The sequence below is a fragment of the Microcaecilia unicolor genome, chromosome 1, assembly GCF_901765095.1.
Source record: "Microcaecilia unicolor chromosome 1, aMicUni1.1, whole genome shotgun sequence".
In the NCBI taxonomy this organism is placed as follows: Eukaryota; Metazoa; Chordata; class Amphibia; order Gymnophiona; family Siphonopidae; genus Microcaecilia; species Microcaecilia unicolor.
Window position 1 is genome coordinate 375,901,754 of NC_044031.1, and position 21,347 is coordinate 375,923,100.

The window sequence follows — 21,347 nt, forward strand, 5'->3', positions numbered from 1 at the left end:
CTATCAATCCTCTGCTCTACTGCTCATCTCCCTCTTGTTCATTAGATAGTGGGCATGATTGTAAACTGTTCTTCTATAGCCAAAAGGAAGGCAGCAGTATAGTCTACCAAGGTTCAGCCTCCCTTGAGAATAACCCAGCTTGTATTGTTCCCCTTTAATATGTTCCACTAGGAACAATAAAAGCTGGGTTATTCCCAAGGGAGGCTGAACCTTGGTAGACTATACTGCTGCCTTCCTTTTGGCTATGGAAAGAGAAGTTTATAATCATGCCCACTATCTAATGAACAAGAGGGAGATGATTGATAGGCTTGGTTCAGTCACAGGGGCTATAGCAGAACTGCTTACCTCAAGGCTACAAAATCCTGGGTGGTGTAGAACTAGTAGAAGCGAATCGATTGTTTTACTTTTTCAAAGATTACAAAGACTAGGGAGACACTCAATGAAGTTACGTGGAATTACTTTTAAAACAAATAGGAGGAAATATTTTTTCACTCAATGAATAGTTAAGCTCTGGAACTCATTGCCAGAAGATGTATGTATGTATTTATTTATTGCATTTGTATCCCACATTTTCCCACCTCTTTGCAGGCTCAATGTGGCTTACAATACATCATGAATAGTGGAAACATATAAGAAAATATATATTTGGCATTACAGGAGGATCTTGGGTTACTTGATAATGATAAAAAGATATTAGTAACAGCAGTTAGCATATCTAGGTTTTAAAAAGTTTGGACAAGTTCCTGGAGAAAAGGTCCATAGTCTGCTATTGAGACAGACATGGGGAAGCCGCTGCTTGCCCTTGGATTGGTAGCGTGGAATGTTGTTACTAATTGGGCTTCTGCCAGGCACTTGTGACCTGGATTGTTTTCTGTTGGAAACAGTATACTGGGCTAGATGGACCTTTGGTCTGACCCAGTATGGCTATTCTTATGTTCTTAAGGCTCTCGCCAGATTCCTCCAAATCTATCAGTTCTGCTGATTTGTTACAAGGCAGGAATGAAGGAGACCATAGGATTCAGAGGAAAGAGGGCTGTGCACTGAAAGCACTGGTTCGAAAATTAAACGTAGGCTCCTTGGCAATGAAACTCATTCTCCTTTCTTCTACCTGTGTCTTCAGTCCCATGTGTAGGTCAGGTGGAGAACATTGGTGCCTTTTACCATCATTTCTGCCCTGTGATCTGAAGGTAATGCAGTAGTATCAGGGTGACCCCCATATGTAAGACATTTGAATTTTTCCCATCTTGCCCATACAGAAACTAAGCTTCTGGTTGACTAAGATGGGGAAGGGAAAGGATACAGTGCACACCCTCAGGACTGAAGTTTGACCTGCATATAACCAATGTGACCCTCTCTGAACTGTGTCTCAGTTACCACATGCATTACAACTTACACAGTCAATGCAGCACCATTTATTTATTAATAGAACAGTAGACAATTTTGTGAAAACATCAATTAGACTAATCACATGTAAATATAGTCAATATAGTAAAGCACCATATATTAATAGAGTAATAGTGGCAGTTGCAGCACACCATAGGATACAAGTTGTGCTGGGTAGTTGAACAACCCAACTATGCACATAAACAGAGTGCCAGTTAGGACCGATGCTCTGAAGTGCAGATAAACAGAGTATGCATTTATCCAACGTGCACATAAGTGGAGTGGGCTGTTTTCCCAGCCTGAATAAAACTCCCTCATGTGGGAGGTTATGGGCGATGCAGAGTTTCAGATTGGAATACTGATAAGACATAAACGATGTTAGGCTTATGGCAGTGGTTCCCAAACCTGGTCCTGGAGGCACCCTGCCAGTCAGGTTTTCAGGATACCCACAATGAATATTCATGAGAGAGATTTGCATGCACTGCCACCAATGCATGCAAATCTGTCTCATGAATATTCATTGTGGATGTCCTGAAAACCTGACTGACTGGGGTTGCCTCCAAGACCAGGTTTGGGAGCCACTGGTTTATGGGACTTCAAATAAACTTTAAGAATGCTTGCAAGTCCAGGAGGTGATAGAATCTTTCAGTCGGACTTGCACTATTTGCCACAGAGACTTTGTAACGTGTTTGCAAAATGGGGATTGCAGAAGGAGTTGAACTAGCACTACTTTGGAACTTATGAACTGTAATGCAGATTGTTATGGCTTCAGCCTTGGCTGCTGTCCATTCACACATTTTTTCCCATATGCATTTATAGTTGAATCATGTTATTAAAAAAAAAATTCTGTCTAGAATGAGAACACATTCTCACATTTACCCTTCTCGTGCATGGATCAGTTAGGGTTGGGCATTCTGGCTGCAAACTCTTAAGGAGTTCCTTGGGGAATTTTAAATGTCACTGGAGGAACAGGTTTATAAGATGTGAGTGGTGTGATTGCTGAGGGAGGAAAGGAATCTGGAAAAGGCAAGTAATTTTAGGAGAGAAAGAAGGTTCTAGCTTCAGTCTGATGTTGTCCTTCGGAAAGTCTATACATGGTTCACATACATACACGCTTCTGAAGCCATCCACTATCCTGGAGGATAACATGGGAAATAAAGACAGTCTTCCCCAGTCTCAAAGGAAAAAATACTTGTCCACAGAAGGAAGTTTAAATATGGATGGAGCTACATTTCACGTAGGGCAGAGAAGGGTTTCTGGGAGGACTAAATAACTGAATGTACACTACTTTTATAGCTTTCGGGATTGCAGATGTTATATAAGAATAATGAATAAACTAAAAATAAGCTTGCATGAGTGTCCTTTCTGTGTTTCCTTATAGATAGATAGAAAGGTGATGTGGCTGCTCTTCAGGCCAGGGCTAGCCCAGCCACTAGGCAAAATAGTTGTCCACCTAGGAGAGCAGCACAGAAGGAAAGCAGCATCCCTTCTCTCTTCCCTATCCCCTATGTCCAGCATCTCCCCCCTCTTTTCTTCCCTGCTGCCACTGACCTCCCTCTTCCTAGACTGGCCAATGTTGCAAGCACTCAATGCCAGCACAGGACTTTATAGTGTAACCCATTATAGAATTGCCCCATGATCTTTTTTTTTTAATTGCACTTTGTCAGTAAGGTTCAAGACAGATTACAGTAATTGGTAAAACCAACAGTAATACCGTATTAGCAATAATATAATACATGCAAAGTAACATAAGAATTGGGAAAAATCTCAGGCTATACCTGACTATATAGATATTTCCTGAACAGTTAGGTTATTAGCCTGCAGTTTAAAGAAAAATAAGGAGTGGATCTCAACACAGGTTGAACTGATCAGTCCAAGTAGTTAATCTAAATCAAGGATTCTCAGCCCAGTCCCTGGGATACATCCAGCCACTCAGGTTTTCAGGATGCCCACAATGAATATGCATGAGATAAATTTGCATGCAGTGAAGCTAGTGCGTTCAGATTTATCTCTTGCATATTCATTATAGATATTCTGAAAACCTTACTAGCTGAGTGTGTACAGAGGACTCTGCTTAGAACCCCTGATCTGAATTCATCCAAGGATCATAAACTACAATGCTATGTATAATTCCACCAGATGATTCAAATACACTAGTGACACTCCATGTAAAATCTTATACACAAGAGTTAACAAATTAAACTGAATTTGGCAATCAATATATTTTTTTCTGAAATTGAAAGTAGCTGTCTGCCACCTGGAGCATCCCAAACCAATTTGACTGCAGTGTTTTGGAACATCTGCAGATGGTTTATCAATTTATTTGATCAAACTACAAATACAAATGCTTGCAATACCTGCTGTTCTCTGAGAGGCTCTGATCTGGTGTCCCTGCCTTAGAATATCTTGTTGGCACATGTATATGCCTATTTGGCTTATAATTTTATAAGAGCCATTTTCTGCATGTAAAATGTGTTTTAGACATGGATTACTTTCTGAAATTAAGGGCTAGATTCTATATATGGCACTTTAAAAATCGACACCGAGAAAAAATACACCTAGGTGTATCCTATAAACTACACCTAAAGTTAGGCACAGTTTATAGAATACACCTAGTCAGTTTATGGAATATGCCTAGCGGCCATGCCTGCGCCTGACTCTAGGTGTGTATATTTACGTCAAGTAAAACTTGATGTAAATACCAGCACCTAAGTTAGGTGCAGATCAGGTGAATTCTATAACCATGCATATAGATTTTTGGAATGCCTACGGTCTGCCAATTCCATGCCCATTACCATGCCCCCATTTTATCAGCATGCATTAAAATTTATTCGTACCACTTTACTGAATACATTTAGCAAGTTGTACATATAAATTCTAATTAATGCCAATTAGTATCAATAGTAGCTTGCTAAGTGGCAATTGTCGACACAGATTGGCTTGTTAAGTAATTAAATTGCATGTGCAAATCCAGAATACGACCAGATTTGTACTCACAGTTTCGATCACGCTATATAGAATCCAGGGGTAAATGTTTAAAAATGTATCAGAAAATTAACAATACATTTTTCCAATTTACCTCTTGCTGAATTTGAATTTATGTGAAAATCTTTTTTTATTGGAATACCAAATAAACAGAGAAATACGGCCAATATGCATAAACAATATAGAAACATACCAAGAACTGTAGGTAACAATAAGCCATCAAAGGCCTGAGCACAAACCATAAACCCCTCCACTCCATCCAACCCCCACCTGAAGCACCACTCTAAACCCTCCTCCCCAAACAACCTGTTGTACCCCCCTCCAGTCCACTCATATCCCACACACCAAGTGTGTATATGCAGACTAGAAGGTCCATCCTACAACAGACAGAAAATATCAGAGGGGACTTGGGTTCTTATAGCCCACTTTACAATATGGGCACATTAAGCATGAGAACAGCAATTTCATATGTACTCCTCTCATTCTTCCCTTTCCTACCCTTCCCCCCTGCCCAGGCCACCAATCCTCCCAACTTCATCACCAAACGCACTTGCTGAACAGGAAAAGTTATCTTGCAATAGAATTAACTACTAAACTTCTTGCTCTCGGAGATAGATTGCAAATAAGGTTCCCATACTTGGAAGAATAGCTTCCTTTGTTTAGGGGAAGACTGAACACACTTGCTTTCAAACAGAATCAATGCATGCACCTTGAATTTATATCACAAAACAATAAATCCCAATGCAACCCCACCCTTTCACCACTCTCACTAGGGGGGGAAAGAGGATGCATGAATACAACATAACATAGTAACATAGTAAATGATGGTAGATAAAAACCTGAATGTTCCATCCAGGCTGCCCAACAAGATAAACTCATTTTACATGATATGTGATACTTTATACCCGAGTTTGATTTATCCCTGCCTTTCTCAGGGCACAGACCATAAAAGTCTGCCCTGCGCTGTTCGTGTACTAAAAGTTCTGAAGCTAATGTCGAAGCCCCTTAAAATTTACACTCCAGCCCATCCATATCTATTCAACCATGATCAGGGCGCAGACCATAGAAGTCCGCCCAGCACTGGTTTTACTCTCCAATTACTGGCGTTGCCACCCAATCTCTGCTAAGATTCTGTAGATCCATTCTTTCTAAACAGGATTCCTTTGTATTTATCCCACACATGTTTGAATTCCATTACCATTTTCTTCTTCACCACCTCCCATGGGAGGGCATTCCACGTATCTACCACCCATTCCGTGAAAAAATACTTCCTGACGTTACTCCTGAGTCTGCCCCCCTTCAACCTCAATTCATGTACTCTAGTTCTACCATCTTCCCATCTCCGGAAAAGGTTCATTTGCGGATTAATTTTTTAAAATTTATTTATTTATAGCATTTATACCCCGCTCTTTCCCCGCTCGATAGCAGGTTCAGTGCGGCTTACAATGTATGAGTACAAAGTGTCACAGAGATAACACAATGTAAGTACAAAGTATCATAGAGGTAATACAATGTATGGATAAAAAGTATCATAACGAGAATACAATTGTATAGAGCAGGACAGGGGAGGAGATTGAGGTATATCTAGTGTTAGTGGTGTGGATTTGGATCGTAAATTAAGTTGGGTTGTTTGGATAGGCTTGTTTGAAGAGGTGTGTTTTCAGCAGCTTTCAGAAGCATAGATGTTCGTTTGTTGTGCGGATGAATCTTGGTATGGCGTTCCAGAGTTTGCTGCCTATGACGGAGAAGTTGGATACATAGTAGGTTTTGTATTTGAGACCTTTGCAGTTAGGCAGGTGAAGGTTGAGATATGTTCGAGAAGATTTGGATCCGTTCCTGGCTGGAAGGTCGATTAGAGTGGTCATGTAACTTGGAGATTCTCTGTGGAGGATCTTGTGGATCAGTGTTTGGGCTTTGAAGTTTATTCGTTCCTTGATGGGTAGCCAGTGGAGTTTTTCATGGAGAGGTGTTGCACTTTCGAACCGTGATTTTCTGAAGATAAGTCTGGCTGCCGTGTTTTGGGCGGTTTGGAGGTTTTTTTAGGATTTGGGCTTGGCAACCAATGAAGATACTGTTGCAGTAGTCAGCGTGGGTGAGTACTGTGGATTGTACCAGATTGCAGAATGTTTTTGGGGGGAGGAATGGTTTTACTCTTTTCAATACCCACATCATGTTGAACATCATCTTCGTCATGGCTGTTGCGTGAATATCAAGAGTTAGATGGTTGTCTAGCATTACTCCTAGAAATTTTCAATTTGTCGGATATTGGTATTGTAACGTCGGGGGTGGTTGGGAGTAGAGCGGAGTGTCTTGAAGAGAGGATTAAGCATTGAGTTTTTTCTTTATTCAGTTTCATTTTGAAGGCATTGGCCCAGGAGGCTAGGACGTTCATACCAGTGATTATGTTTTCCGAAATTTCTGTATCATATCACCCCTGTTTCTCCTTTCCTCCAAGGTATACATGTTCAGGTCAGCAAGTCTCTCCTGTCCCAACATCTAAATAGCTCTGCCAACCAGAATCACGCTCCAAACTAACTATACTAAATCCTATTAAATCTCCCAGAGCTCCTACTTGCTCGTGAAGGAGCTTCCAAAGGGGAGATCACCTTAGCTTCACCCCTTTGGGAGAAAACTGCCCAGGAGAGACATTCCCTAGCAGCAGCCCAACTTTGAAGTCAGGCTTTGGTAACATCAGTAGATCTGTGGCCATCAGCAGTGGCAGCATCTGGGAGTCAGGTGGGGTTCAGCACATGAGATGCAGTCTAGGCAGTGCATTCTTTATTTTTATTTATTCTTTCATTCTAATATCCCACAGTTATCCAAAAACAAGTTTTGGTTCAATGTGGCTTACAATTATCAGTTAGGAGAAGTTACAGTATTGCTTTATAGTTACAAGCAGTATTTAACATTTGTAGTACATGTGATCAAACATAACATTTCTTGAAAAGATAGGTTTTTAATTCTTTTCTGAACTGAAGATAGTTGGTAATGCTTCTTATGACCTTGGGAATTCCACCATTTGAAACCCAGATAACTGAAACCAACTGTATAGATGGATTTATGGATTATGTTTCTGCAGTTGGGTAGACGGAGTAGTAAGTAGCCATTCTGTACTTGCATTTCTTGGTGATAGTTCAATCAAGTCTAACATGTAATCAGGAGACATACCAAACAATATTTTGAAAATAAGAGTGCTAGTTTTAAAAAATATTCTGGCCTTAATTGGGAGCCAGTGTAACTAGCAGTGGGGTTACTCTTTCATATTACGACTTTTTGAAAATCAGTCTTGCTGCCATGTATTGAATGGTCTGCAGCGATTTTAGTGTTTTCTTTCTATCCTCGTATCCTGCATTGCAATAGTCTAGTTGGGACATTATCAGCTATTGTACTATTAGATGGAATGATTGTCTGGGAAAGTAGTCGCTTATCCTTCTCAATTTCCATAGTGTTTTGACTCTTTGATGTGACTGCTGAGACTTGATTCTCAGATAGATGCTTATCAGGAATAATTCCTAATATATTAGTTGTGGCTCAATTGGGTATGTTTTTGGTCGATTGTGAAGTTTTGGTATGAAATGAGATTGTGAGATTTACATAGAACTAGGAATTTGGTTTTATCTCTATTTAGTTTAAGTTTGAAAATTGTGGCCCAATTTTCCATGAAGTCCAGACCTTTTTTAACATCATCCAATAGCTCTGTGATATTGTTATTAAAAGGTACATAGATGGCGACATTGTCAGCATATATAAATGGATTAAATCCCGTTTTCTCGAATTTCTTGCCGAGTGGAGCCATCATAACATTAAATAATATAGGTGATATTGGGGAACCTTGTGGCTCCACACAGTCAGATATCCAAGAGGCAGAAAATTGATTGGACACCTTCACTAGATATGATCTAGTTTTTAGGAAGCCATTAAACCAGGCTTCTACTGCACCACTAATTCCCATGTAGTCTAGCAGGGTCATTAGTGTTGTGTGGTCTACTACATCGAAAGCACTCGACATATCAAATTGTAGTAGTAGAAGTTTCTGACCTTGGTATATCAATCTTCTGAATTTTGTTATCAAAGTTGTTATGACTGTCTCAGTGCTATGTAATGGTCTGAAGCCTGATTGAGAAATTCATCAGATATTCCATTAGTTGTTGTGCTACTAAGCCCTCCATCGTTTTGACCAGTAATGGTATTGATGCCACTAGTCTATAGTTTGTAAGTTCACTGATCTTATCTGTGGCGTTTTTAGGAATTGGAGTGAGTATGATGTTGCCCTTGTCAGAAGGGAAATGACCATTTGAAAACATGTATTTTATGTTCTTGGTGAGTCATTCAATAAACCAATCTGGTGGATTTTTCATCATAGACAATTGTATTTCTCTCTCAGGCCACGGCAGCTGCTGTTCCTTCTGTTGTGCCATCTTTTCCACTTACTGTTATGTGTTAGTAACAGGGTAACTTGCTGATATTTGTTATAGCCATTGATTCCTCATTATTGGTATAATTTTTTCTATCTTCATTCTTTTCCCTCCCCCACACAACCACCTTCTTCATCACCCCAGCTCCCAGAGAGGCTTCTGTATTCACAAGGGTGTAATTGGGTTCAACAATTCAGCTTTGGACCAGAAAAATACACAGGCTCAAGTGTCTTCATCAAGTTGCGCAAGTGCCTGGACTGCTTAAAAAATCAGGTGTGTATGAAGAAAGTAACTAACTGAAGCTGTAACAAGTCCCCTGTGCTCTCTTGATTTGTTACAGCAGTAATGGTCTAAAAGCCAGTGTCTCAAGGTATTGTTAATGCCTGGGTTTGCCCTCACAGTTCATTCCACACAGGTTTTAGCCTGCATAAGAGAAAGCAAGGCTCAGGCTAAAAGAGCAAAATGTAAAAATTGTGCAAGGATGTGTTTGCAAAAGTTGCTTATGCATAATTGTAAGGAACTTCTGGGAAGTGGTTAGCATATTAAGAGGGATGTTTCCCTTGCAGTTTGGCTGGAACAAATATTTAAATGAGATGGAACCCTGGCACGAATGGCTGAGAAAACTTGTTTTTGCACTTTTTGGTAAAGGTGGAGTTTGCCAGCTAAATAAATGAACAATACGTTGTTTTTGCTTCTCGTGGATATAATCTCACTATGATAGAGAAGTGACATACTTGTTCTTTATGAGTTTCTTATGGTAAAGCTTTTAAACAAAAATAGCTATTAACATGGTAAACTGAAATAGAATTTTACCGTGGACTCCAATTTAAGCCTTGAGTCCTTTTTTTAGCCCCCTCAATCCCCCCAAAAGATCATGAGTACATGTTTTATGCATGTGTAACACCAATGTAGCAGGGCATCGCCTGTAAAGGCTAGGATCCACCTTCACAGATTGCCATGAGAAAAACTATGAGCTGCAGTGCGTAGATTGTGATTTCTGGGATGAGGAGCTGTGAGGCCCTAGGGCAGGGGTACTCAAAGGTGTCCACATGCCAATCGGGTTTTCAGGATATCCCTAGTGAATATGCATGAGAGAGATTTGCATTTAATGGAGGTGAAAGGCATGCAAATCTCTCTCATGCATATTTATTTGAGAGATTTGCATATAATGGTGGCAACAGACATGCAAATCTCTCTAATGCATTTTCATTAGGGATATCCTGAAAACCCGATTGGCATGTGGACCCCTAGGACAGGTTTGATTACCCCTGCCCTAGGGGATAACTTGCTCGGTCTCTTCACAGAAACATTCCACACACAGTTTTGTTCCAGGCAGAACCATAAAGTTTGCTGACCTCAAAATCAGCAAAAACAATGCAGAAAAAAATCCAACATGTAGAAGACACAGTCTGTAGATTTACACAATCCAATCTTCACAGAGCAGAAAAATGGCAAATGTGCATAGAATCACTTCAGCTTTTTGAGTGAACAGTAGGAGCTTTTAGACTCTCTGAGGCTTCCCTTAGGCCACCTCTTCCCTACAGCCCTTCTAGGAAGCAGACATACCTAGTCACACGTATTTGGCGTGTGACACACACATTCAGCCCCGTACTCCAGCTCACATGCCAAAGCCCCCTCCTCTCTGGCATTCTTGCTGCCCTCCTTCAATTTTCTGGGCCGCCGGCAGCATCAGTGTCAATGAAGGTAAGAACTCTACCTTCGGCAGCCCCAGAAGCTTTCTCTCTGCTGCAACTTCCTGTCCCTCTTATGCGGGGACAGGAAGTTGTAGCAGAGGAAAAAGTTCTGGGCTTCTGAAGGGAGTGTGCTTACCTCACTGACGGTGCCGGTGTTGGCGGCCCAGAACATTGAAGGAGGACAGCAGTACATGGAGGAAGAGACTTTTACTGCATACCTTGGGGAGAGGGTGCAGGAAGCGAAATGCTGCACCCGTGGATTGGGAGGAGGGAGGTAGAAAGAATCACCACATCATCGGGGGGGGGGGGGGGGGGGGAGGAAAGGATAAACATACCAGACTACATGGGGGGGGAGGGAAGAAGAGAGATGCAAGATTGCAGGTGGGGTGGGGGAATGGAAGAGAAGAAGAGAGATGCCAGATTGCAGTTGGGGTGGGGGAGATGAAAGGGAAGAAGAGAGATATGCCAGGCTGTAGGCGGACGGGTGGGTGTGGGAATGGAAGAAGAGAGATGCCAGACTGCAGGTGGGAGGAGGGAAGGGAGTAACAGCTGCCATACCACAAGAGAGGGACAGAGCTAGAGGACCTACAGGGAAAGGGAGGAAAATACAGAGGGGGGTAGAAGACAGAGAGAAGGAAGTGAAATAGATAGGGCCAGGATCTGTGAGGGAAGGAGGAAGAGAAAGAGATAGTAGACCCACGAGAAGTGGGTGAATTTCTGGGGAAGAATACATAAGGAAGGGGTCATGGGGAGGGATAGAGACACAGAGGGATGATGCTGGACAGGTGAGGGGGATAGGGACACAAAGGGATGATGACAGATGAGGGGGTGGGGACACAGAAGGGTGATAATGGATAGAGCAAGAATACAGACACAGAGGAATATTTAACATGGTGGAATGATAGGAGCAGGGAACAGGAAATACTAAACAGAATGATAGCAACATAGAGGGAAGGTGGATAGTGGACATGGAGAGAGAAGAAATACAATTGGAGAAAGAGGCCCTGGTAACAGAGTTAAGGAGGAGTGGCCTAGTGGTTAGAGCACTGGTCTTGAAATCCAGAGGTGGCCAGTTCAAATCCCACTGCTGCACTTTGTGATCTTGGGCAAGTCACTTAATCCTCCATTGCCTCAGGTGCAAACTTAGTTTGTGAGCCCTCCTGGGACAGAGAAATAACTCACCTTGAGCTATTACTGAAAAAGGTGTGTGCAAAATATAAATAAATAAGAGAAGACAGAGGAAAGCAAAAACCAGAGACAGGGACCAACATGATGAGGAAAATTAAATGACCATACAACAAAGATAGAAAAAATATTTTTTTTTTCTATTGATTGGAATGTGTCAGGTTTTGGAATGTGCATCTGCCAGAACTAGTTTTAGACATGGCTGGGGCCCACGAGAAAAATCTCACTCATTGGCCTTCAAACTTCAGCATTAATTCTCCAGCACTGGATTGGGCCAACTTTGGCATCTCTGAAGAAGCTCCTGAAACCTCTTATCCCATAGACTCCATTATAAATAGCTTGGCTGGTGCTCATTGCCTATATCGTTAACGACCAAGATGACGGAAGGTATAGTGGCCAAACAACTAACAGAATACATGAACAAATTCTCCATACTACATGAATCCCAATTAGGCTTTAGACCCCACCACAGCACAGAAACTATGCTGATCACACTTCTGACCAAATTCAAATATGAAATATCAATTTGAAAAAACATCCTCCTACTCCAATTTGACATATAAGCATATTTTCAAAGCACTTTGGGAGGCTAAGTTCCATAGGTTTCTATGGAACTTTGGGAGGCTAAGTGCTTTGAAAATGAGCCTCATAGTAGACCACCAAATCTCAAAAAATTAGGAATTGGAGGAAAGGTACTTAGCTAGTTCAAGGGTTTCTTGATTACCAGGACCTATCAAATAAAGTTAAGCTCTGAAATCCCCACCAAGGAAAGAGGAATGCAGAGATCCACAGGGCTCACCACTCTCACCTATAGTCTTAATCCACTAGCCAGGTCCCTTCATCTATGCTGATGACATTGCAATCTTTATCCCTTTCAAAAATGACCCATCAGACATGACTCCCAAAATTACGAACAGCATGAAAACTATGGAATCCTGGGCATCAGCCTTTAAGCTAAAACTGAATAGGGAAAAAACACACTGCCTGATAATCTCATCTCCACACAATACTAAATGTTTCACAACCATCAATGCCTTGGGCTTGTCCCTCCCCATCTCAGACAAACTGAAAATTCTAGGAATCACCATAGACCAAGACCTATCCCTTGACAACCAGGCTGCCAATACAACAAAGAAAATGTTCCACAGAATGTGGAAACTTAAACACATAAAACAGTACCTCCCAAGAGATATATTCTGCATCATGATCCAATCAACGGTCCTTGCACCTGCGGACTACTGCAATGGAATCTATGCAGCAGGGGCGTATCTGCGTGGGGCCTCAGGGGCCTGGGCCCCCGCAGATTTTGCCCTGGCCCCCCCTACCGCCATCAACCCTCCCCCGCTGCCGTTCTTACTTTTGCTGGCGGGGGACCCCAACCCCCGCCAGCCGAGGTCTGCTTCCACCTGCCGCTGCCTTCACAACTTCTTCTTCAGCCGGCGGGGGACCCCAAACCCCCGCCAGCCGCCCCGCGCTGTTTATAATTCATCTTCGGCCTCCGTGGCCGTGCTGCTGGGATAGGCGGCGCTGTTGAAATCCACTTCGGAGTCTGACGTCGTTGTACGTTGTACGTGCTGCGACGTCAGACTCCGAAGTGGATTTCAACAGCGCCGCCTATCCCAGCAGCACGGCCACGGAGGCCGAAGATGAATTTTAAACAGCGCGGGGCGGCTGGCGGGGGTTTGGGGTCCCCCGCCGGCTGAAGAAGAAGTTTTGAAGGCAGCGGCAGGTGGAAGCAGACCTCGGCTGGCGGGGGTTGGGGTCCCCCGCCAGCAAAAGTAAGAACGGCAGCGGGGGAGGGTTGGCGGCGGGAGGGGGGTGGAGAGACTAAGTTATTGGGGGCGGCGGCGGGGGGGGCGGGGGGGGGGCGCTAAAATGTGCCCCCTCCCTCTGGCTCTGGCCCCCCCTACCGCCGGAGTCCAGATACGCCCCTGCTATGCAGGATGCAAGGACCAAATCCTAAAGAAATTACAAACAGCATGAAATACAGCTACTAGACTCATCTTCAGAAAAACATGATTCGAAAGCACTAGACCATTACTCCAAAAACTACATTGGCTACCAAAGCACGCATATCCTTCAACAGAATAATCTTTGGCCTCTCACCAGGTTACATGACCAACCTAACAGATCTACCAATCTGTAACACAACTAAGTCCATGAGATGCTACCTTTCCATCCACTTCCCTAGATGCCAAAGGCATTAAATACAAATCAGTGCTTCCCGATTCTCATACATGTGCACCAAACTTTGGAACACACTCTCGAAAGACCTAAAATTCATGGACAATTACCTAACCTTCTGAAAACACCTGAAAGCTCATCTAGTCATAATATTCCTTCCCGCTGACCCAACCCAACCAAACAGTACATGAACACGACAATGGATAGAACTTAACTAGACTCCCATCATGCAAGACAACTATAAACCCCTTGTTCAACATAAAGTGTAACCAATTTACCCTTAATACATGTAAGCCACATTGGTAAGCCAGTAGGTGGGGGAAAATGTGGGGTATAAATGCAGAAATAAATAAATAAAATTATATGAAGACAGATCAATGTATCCCAGGGCTTTACACATATACAGTATGCAGCTCCATGTCTTAAACAGTGAAAAGAGGGAACAAAAAGAGTCTGTAATGGAACAGAATAGGAAATTAGGCACAAATAAAGCATTGTAATGTTTTATATTCAGGATAGGCCTACCTGGGTGTGTTCAAGGCTCCTAAGAAACCAGAAGGCAACAACACAACTCATCTCCAAGTTCGTATTTTACAGAGGCAAATGTGAAACCTTAAAAAAACGTTCTAGAAAAATCTTATTAGTCCCTTAAAAAGTGCATATCTGCCAACTTGCAGAGCTTTATTTAAGTATTTATGTAAGGAGTTTTGTACAGCAGAAAAATTTATCTTTGCAAAGGGTTTACATTGCTTGCAAGTGTAAAACAAAAACATTGTTCTTGCAATTACTTGCAGTTTTTTTTCACTTATTTGTCCTTAGTGTGCATGATCTTTCAGCCTGCCTTCTTTTATTAAAACTATCATCTTTTTATAGTGACCTCTTGTGGCTCTGCTAGGTAAAATGAATTGATATTGACAACTGAAAAATGAGGTTCATCTATCCCACTAGAAGGGGGAGTTGGGGACCAGGTTTTGTTTTTGGTTGAATAAAGCAGCTTTACAAAAGTATCCTGGAATAAGGAGTCGGCAGCTATAAAGGAGGCCATGGGAGAAAGAGAACCAAGCAGTAGTTCTGATCTTCTGAGAGAGTGTGAGGAATCATTAGGGATTGACAAGGAAAGGAAGCCCAATCCTGAGACTTGCCACAGGTTTGGAGGTAATTATGTGTGAAGAAGAAAGGAAGCAGATTTGTTTTGGAAGGGACTCTAGGGGAAAACCCTTAGGAAACCACAACGGCAGTGATCATGCCCTTCAATTTAGGTGCAATTCATGCAGAACTTGTGCTAGTATTTTATAAGAACATATGTACGCCTATGGTGCTCATTTTCAAAGAAGATGGACATCTCACACTGTCCAAAATAACTTCCATCTGTCCAAAACATCCAAATCGCAATTTTTGAAAGGCAGAATTTGGGTGTTTTGCACTGCAGTTCGTCTAAATAGCAAAGAGAGTGTGTTGGAGGCATGTTTTGGGTGAGCCCAAAATTAGGATGTCATTCAGAGATAATAGAACAAGGAGAAACGACCAAGACAAGACAAAAAGACATTTTTATCTAGACATAGTAACATAATAAACAATGGCGGATAAAGACCTAAATGGTTCATCCAGTCTGCCCAACAGTCACATTCATTCTCAATTCTAGATTAAATCAACAATGAATGTGATATTATATACTTGATCATGGTCTTACTTTGTTGCTTCTGGGACATAGACTGTAGAAGTCCACTCGGCTCTGTCCTTATGTTCCAACTACTGGAGTTGACGTCAGAGCCTATCCAAATCCATCTTGTGATTTGCAGGACACAGACTGTAAAAGTCTGCATGGCACTGTCCTCACTTTCCAAATTACTAGTTTCCGTTGAAGCTCTCTCCAGTCCATCCTAAACCAGATTGCTATATGCAGGACTCAGACCGTACAAGCCAGCCCAGTACCGGCCATAGCTTGATATAGTCAGAGTTGCCTACTAAGCACCACTTGACATGCAAACACATTTGCAACCCTTTAAGTTTTGTTTCTTTACCATTCATTTTCTAATTAAAGATCTTCTGTGTTCATCCCACACCATTATAAATTCCACCACCTCCCTCGAGAGGGCATTCCAGGCATCAACTTCCCTCTCTGTGAAAAATAATTTTCTGACATTACTCCTAAGTCTACCATTCCACAACTTCAGCTCATGTCCTCTAGTTTTTTCCATTTCCCTTTCTCTGGAAGAGATTTGTTTCTATATTAATACCTTTCAAGTATTTAAACATCTGTATCCTATCTCCCCTGTCCCTTCTTTCCTCTAGGCTATACATATTCAGGTCTTCCATATGTCTTTTGGTGCAATCCCCATATCATTTTTGTCCTCTTCCTCTGGACCGAAGTCTTCTGACATCTTTAGCAAGATACGGCCTCCAAAACTAAACACAATACTCCTGGTGGGGCCTCACCAATGACTTGTACAGGGACATCAACACCTCCTTTCTTCTGCTGGTTACACCTCTGTTTTGCCTTGCCACCTTCAGATCCTCAGATACTATAACCCCAAGGTCCCTCTCCCTGTCTGTGTATATCAGCCTCTCACCACGTAACACATACATTTCCCTTGGATTTCTACACCCTATGTGCATCACTCTGCACTTCTTTGCATTGAATTTTAATTGCCAAATATTAGACCATTCTTCTAACTTTTGCAGATCCTTTTTCATGTTTTCCAGTCCCTCCGGGGTATCCATTCAGTTACAAATCTTGGTATCATCGTCAAAAAGTCAAACCTTACCTTCTAACCTTTCGTCAATATCGCTCACAAATATATTGAACAGAATCGACCCCAGCACCAATCCTTGAGGCACTCCACTACTCACCTTTCCTTCCTCTGAGTGAATTCCATTAACCACCACCCTCTGATGTTTGTCTGTCAACCAGTTCCTAATCCAGTTTATCACTTTGGGTCCTAACTTCAGCCTGTTAAGTTTATTCAAGAGCCTACCATGAGGAACCATGTCAAAGACTTTGCTGAAATCTAAGTAGATTACATCTAGCGCACGTCCTCGATCCAATTCTCTGGTCACCCAGGCAAAGAATTCAATCAGATTCATTTGGCACGATTTACCTTTGGTAAAATCATGTTGTCTTAGATCTTGTAATCTATTAGATTTCAGGAAATTCACTATCTTTCCCTTCTGCATTGCTTCCATTACTTTTCCAATAACCGAAGTGAGGCTTACCGGCCTGTAGTTTCCAGCTTCTTCTCTATCACCACCTCCCCCATCTCCAAGGATTTATTAAACAAATCTTTAAGAGGACCCACCAGAACCTTTCTGAGCTCCCTCAGTATCCTGGGATGGATCCTGTCTGGTCCCATGGCTTTGTCCATCTTTAAATTTTCAAGTTGATCATAAACACTTTTCTTCCGTGAATGGTGCTATATACACTCCATTCTCATATGTACCTTTGCCAGTCAATCATGGTCCTTCGCCAGGATTTTTTTCCTTGAACATAGAACAGAAGTATTTGTTTAGTATGTTTGCTTTTTTCTCATCGTTATCCACACAGTGGTTCACAGCATTTTTGTCTCACAATTCCATTTTTAGTCTTCCTCCTTTCACTAATATTCCTGAAACAATTATCACTCCTCCTTACATTTTTAGCCATTTGTTCTTCCGCTTGTGTTTCACCAGATGTATATCTCTCATGGCTTCTTTCAGTTTCATCTGGTATTTATCTGTGCTCCTATTCTTGAATGTTTCTGTATTTCATGAACGCCAACTCTTTAGCCTTTATTTTCTCAGCCACTGGCTTGGAGAACCATATTGGTTTCCTTTTTCTGTTGCTTTTATTAACTCTCCTTACGTAAAGGTTAGTAGCCATATTTATAGCTCTTTTTAGCCTGGACCACTGCCTTTCCACTTCTCTTATATCCTCCTAGCCCGTCAGTTCTTTCTCCAGGAATTCCCCCATTTTACTAAAATCAGCATGTTTGAAATCTAGGACTTTGAGTTTTGAGTGGCTTCCCTCCACTTTAACCGTTATATCAATCCAAACTGTTTGATGATCACTGCTGCCCAGGTGGGCACCCACTCGGACATTAGACACAATTTCCCCACTTGTGAGCACTAGATCCCAGCGTTGCTCCCAGGGCCGGTCTTAGCAAGTGCGGGGCCCTGTGCAGATCAATTTGGTGGGGCCCCATCTTAGCCCCGCCCCAGCCCCGCCCCTGCTCCACCCCATTGATTAGAACATTTTTTATTTATGAAATTTCAAATAAAGACAAATGAAGCTAAAATTGTACAGAAAAACTGATTGCAATAATAAGCACAATGCTATCATCATGAAACCCCCCACTCCCCAGAAATTATTCAGTTCAAGTCCACTACAATTAGTAGTTCCAATTCTCATAACCCCAGGGGGTCAGAGTGCGGACACACAATCTCTCCACTGCAAAACACTATAGACAAACTTGTGCAAAAACACAGTCAGAACCTTACTAAAAACCATAACAGCACTAATTCCAAGGACCAGAACGAGCTACAACCTTATGCGTGGAAAGGCAGAACTGTAATTACACCAGGCTCTAAAACACCATTACACTACCTTGTGAAAAAAACAAAACAAAAAGGGCTGCAAATACTACACGCTAGCAGGATACTGCACCTTGATCACACATGAAAAACACATGACACAACAGACATGACACAAGGAACTAGAAATCAAAAAATATGAAGGCAAAATACTGAACTGGAAAGTTAACTCAAGAAGTCAGACTCAGCATGCAGCAATACCAGAAAAATTGAAACTTACATGCAAAATATCACAGATGCACATTTCCAAAAGCTGACATATTCCAATTAATAAATTCTGAATAAAATACTTTTTTCTACCTTTGTTGTCTGATCATTTAGTTTTTCTATTTGCTTTGGTCCCAGTGTCTTCTGTTTTATGCAGTGTCTTCTTTCCATTTGATATTTTTTCTCTCACCATGTCCACCATCCTCCGGTGTCCTGTCTACCATTCTCCCTTCCCCTCCATCCATCCATGTGCATCTCCTTCCTTTGTCTTTCCTTCCCTCCATTCCATATCCAGCAATTCTCCTCTCTCCCCTGCCCTCCCCTCCTCTCCCTGGGCCCTGCCCTCCCATCCATGTCCATCGATGCTCCACTCTCCCCTTCCCTCCTCCATCTATTCAAATCCAGCAATTTTCCTCCCTCCCCTCCATGTCCAGCAATTAATCCTCTCTCCCTGGGCTCTGCCCTCCCATCTATGTCCATCGATGCTCCTCTCTCCCCTTCCCTCCCGCTCCCATGTCCACCTGCCCCCCTCCATGCCTTCACCCATTTTCTCTCATGTACCCCTGTGCCTTCACCCATTCTCTATTTCTCTCATGTGCCCTCTGTGCCTTTACCCATTCTGTCTCTCTCATGTGTCCCCCCTGTGCCTTCACCTATTCTCTATTTCTCTCATGTGCCCTCCATGCCTTCACCCATTCTCTCTCTTATGTGGCCCCCTTGTGCCTTCACCCATTCTCTCTCTTATGTGGCCTCCCTGTGTCTTCACCCATTCTCTCTCATGTAACCTCCTCATCCCCCTAGTGCCTTCACCCATTCTTTTTAATATGCTGTGCCTTGTCTTGCCTCCCCTCCCAGGCTCCCACAGTTCTCTCTTAATGACCTCCCCCACCCACTTGGTCTGGCATCTCTCCCTCTCCTCCCAGACCGCCAGCAACTCTCTCTCCCTTCCCCAAGTTCCCCTCTTCTCTTTTTTTAAAGTTACATTTGTATCCCACGCTTTCCCACTCATGGCAGGCTCAGATCTTCAAGTATTTAAATTTACCTCCGTTGCAGGCAGCGTCAGTGAAACGCTGTCTGACATCCCACCAGTCTTCCCTTTACTCGTTCGTTCTCAGTGCCCCGCCTTCTTGACGTCATTTCCTTGGGGACGGGACACTGAGAGGGAACGAATGAATGAAGGGAAGGCTGGTGGGACGTCAGACAGCGTTTTCACTGATGCTGCCTGCAACGGAGGTAACTTGTTAAGGTAAAATACTGCTGGGAATCGGGAGTGAAGGAGGCTGACCGAGGCGCGCCGCGCGGGGCCCCCTTAAGCGCGAGGCCCTATGCGGCCGCCTCGGTCGCCTCGGCCTAAGACCGGCCCTGGTTGCTCCATCCCTTGTGGGTTCTGTTTCAATCACACCCATGGTACAAAAAGGTGCCCCGATTGAGCAGCTGACCACTGGAGGAATTAAGGCATGACCCCTCGTTAATCTTCCAGTAGTTACTGAACCCCCTCCTACCCCCTAAGAAGTGAAAGTGACAGTGGATTCCAGGATCTATGACAGCTTCAGATATTATGGCCATTCCTAATAGAGCAGCAAGCAAGTGTAGTGAGTAGCCTAGTGGTCAGTGCAGTGGACTTTGAACAACTGGATCCAGGTGTAACTCCCACTTTAACTCTTTTATTTCAGTACAAATATGTGGGCCCTTCTGGAACATAAAAATAGCTACAGTACCTGAATTTATAAGACACCTGCAAGAGTGATGGCTAGTGTAGTGGTTTACCTTCAGGCATAGTAGGTTTTTATCTGTTCCTGGAGAGCGAACAATAACATACAAAGGAATTAAGGTGGGATTTGTACCTGGGTCCTGTTGTTTAAAGTCCACTGCACTGAGTACGAGGCTGCCCCTCTGCTCTGCAGGGACGTATGTGGCCATTTTTGTACAAATGATGCCAGACGGACATTTTTATGCCTCTTTTTTGGTGTTCATATTTTGGAAAACAGCTGTTCGTGAGTGTTTTCAGCATAAGAACGTTCTTATCGCAAATTTACGAACAGGAAATACCAACATTTTTCCAGTTTGAAAATAGCTGTGAGATAGACCTTTTTTTTTTTTTTTGGCTGTTATGAGCAGGATGTCCCAATTCTGAATTGGATGTTCTTTTGAAAATGCCCCTCCATGTTCCTTTATAAAACTGAGCCAAAATAGGAACCTTCTTGCACTCTAAATCTAGGTGCCATGGTATAAAATTACTCCCCCTGTATGCTTCAAAGGACGAATCAGCTGCAGCCTCTGAGGTATGTCCTCCCGCCACCCTATGAGGGGCATTTTTAGTGTAAAATATGCTTTATTGGACAGTGAGGAGGAGAGATATTCAAAAGGTTTAGGGGCCCTTTTACTAAGCTGCGGTAAAGTAAAAAGTGGCTTGCAGTAGTATAGGTGCTTGTATTAGGCGCGCGCTGGACCAGTTTTTACCAGGTCTGCAAAGAGCTTTTTTTTTTTTTTAATGAGACAGGAAAAGGGCCTGCGGTAAAACTGAAACCAGCGTGCATCCAAAACCGGCCTGAGCCCTTAACACCACCCATTGATCTAGCAGTAAGGGGTCAAGCACTGCACGTGCAGTGACTGGTCAGCGCGTGCCAAATGCCGATTACCGCCGGAAACCACGTGTGTGAGAGGAAATAAATAATTCATCCAGGCGTTATGGGCACATGCTAAATCTGAAATTACCACCAGGAGGGCA

General features: G+C 42.8%; 1 protein-coding gene across 1 annotated transcript in view; it reads left to right on the plus strand.

Moving 5' to 3' along the window:
- Nucleotides 1–21,347, plus strand: part of OTULINL (OTU deubiquitinase with linear linkage specificity like) — a 148,136-nt gene that overhangs the window by 97,117 nt on the left and 29,672 nt on the right. The window contains exon 6 of the mRNA XM_030209974.1: nt 8,928–9,056. Coding sequence (XP_030065834.1) covers nt 8,928–9,056 — 129 coding nt within the window. The remainder of the gene's footprint in view (nt 1–8,927; nt 9,057–21,347) is intronic.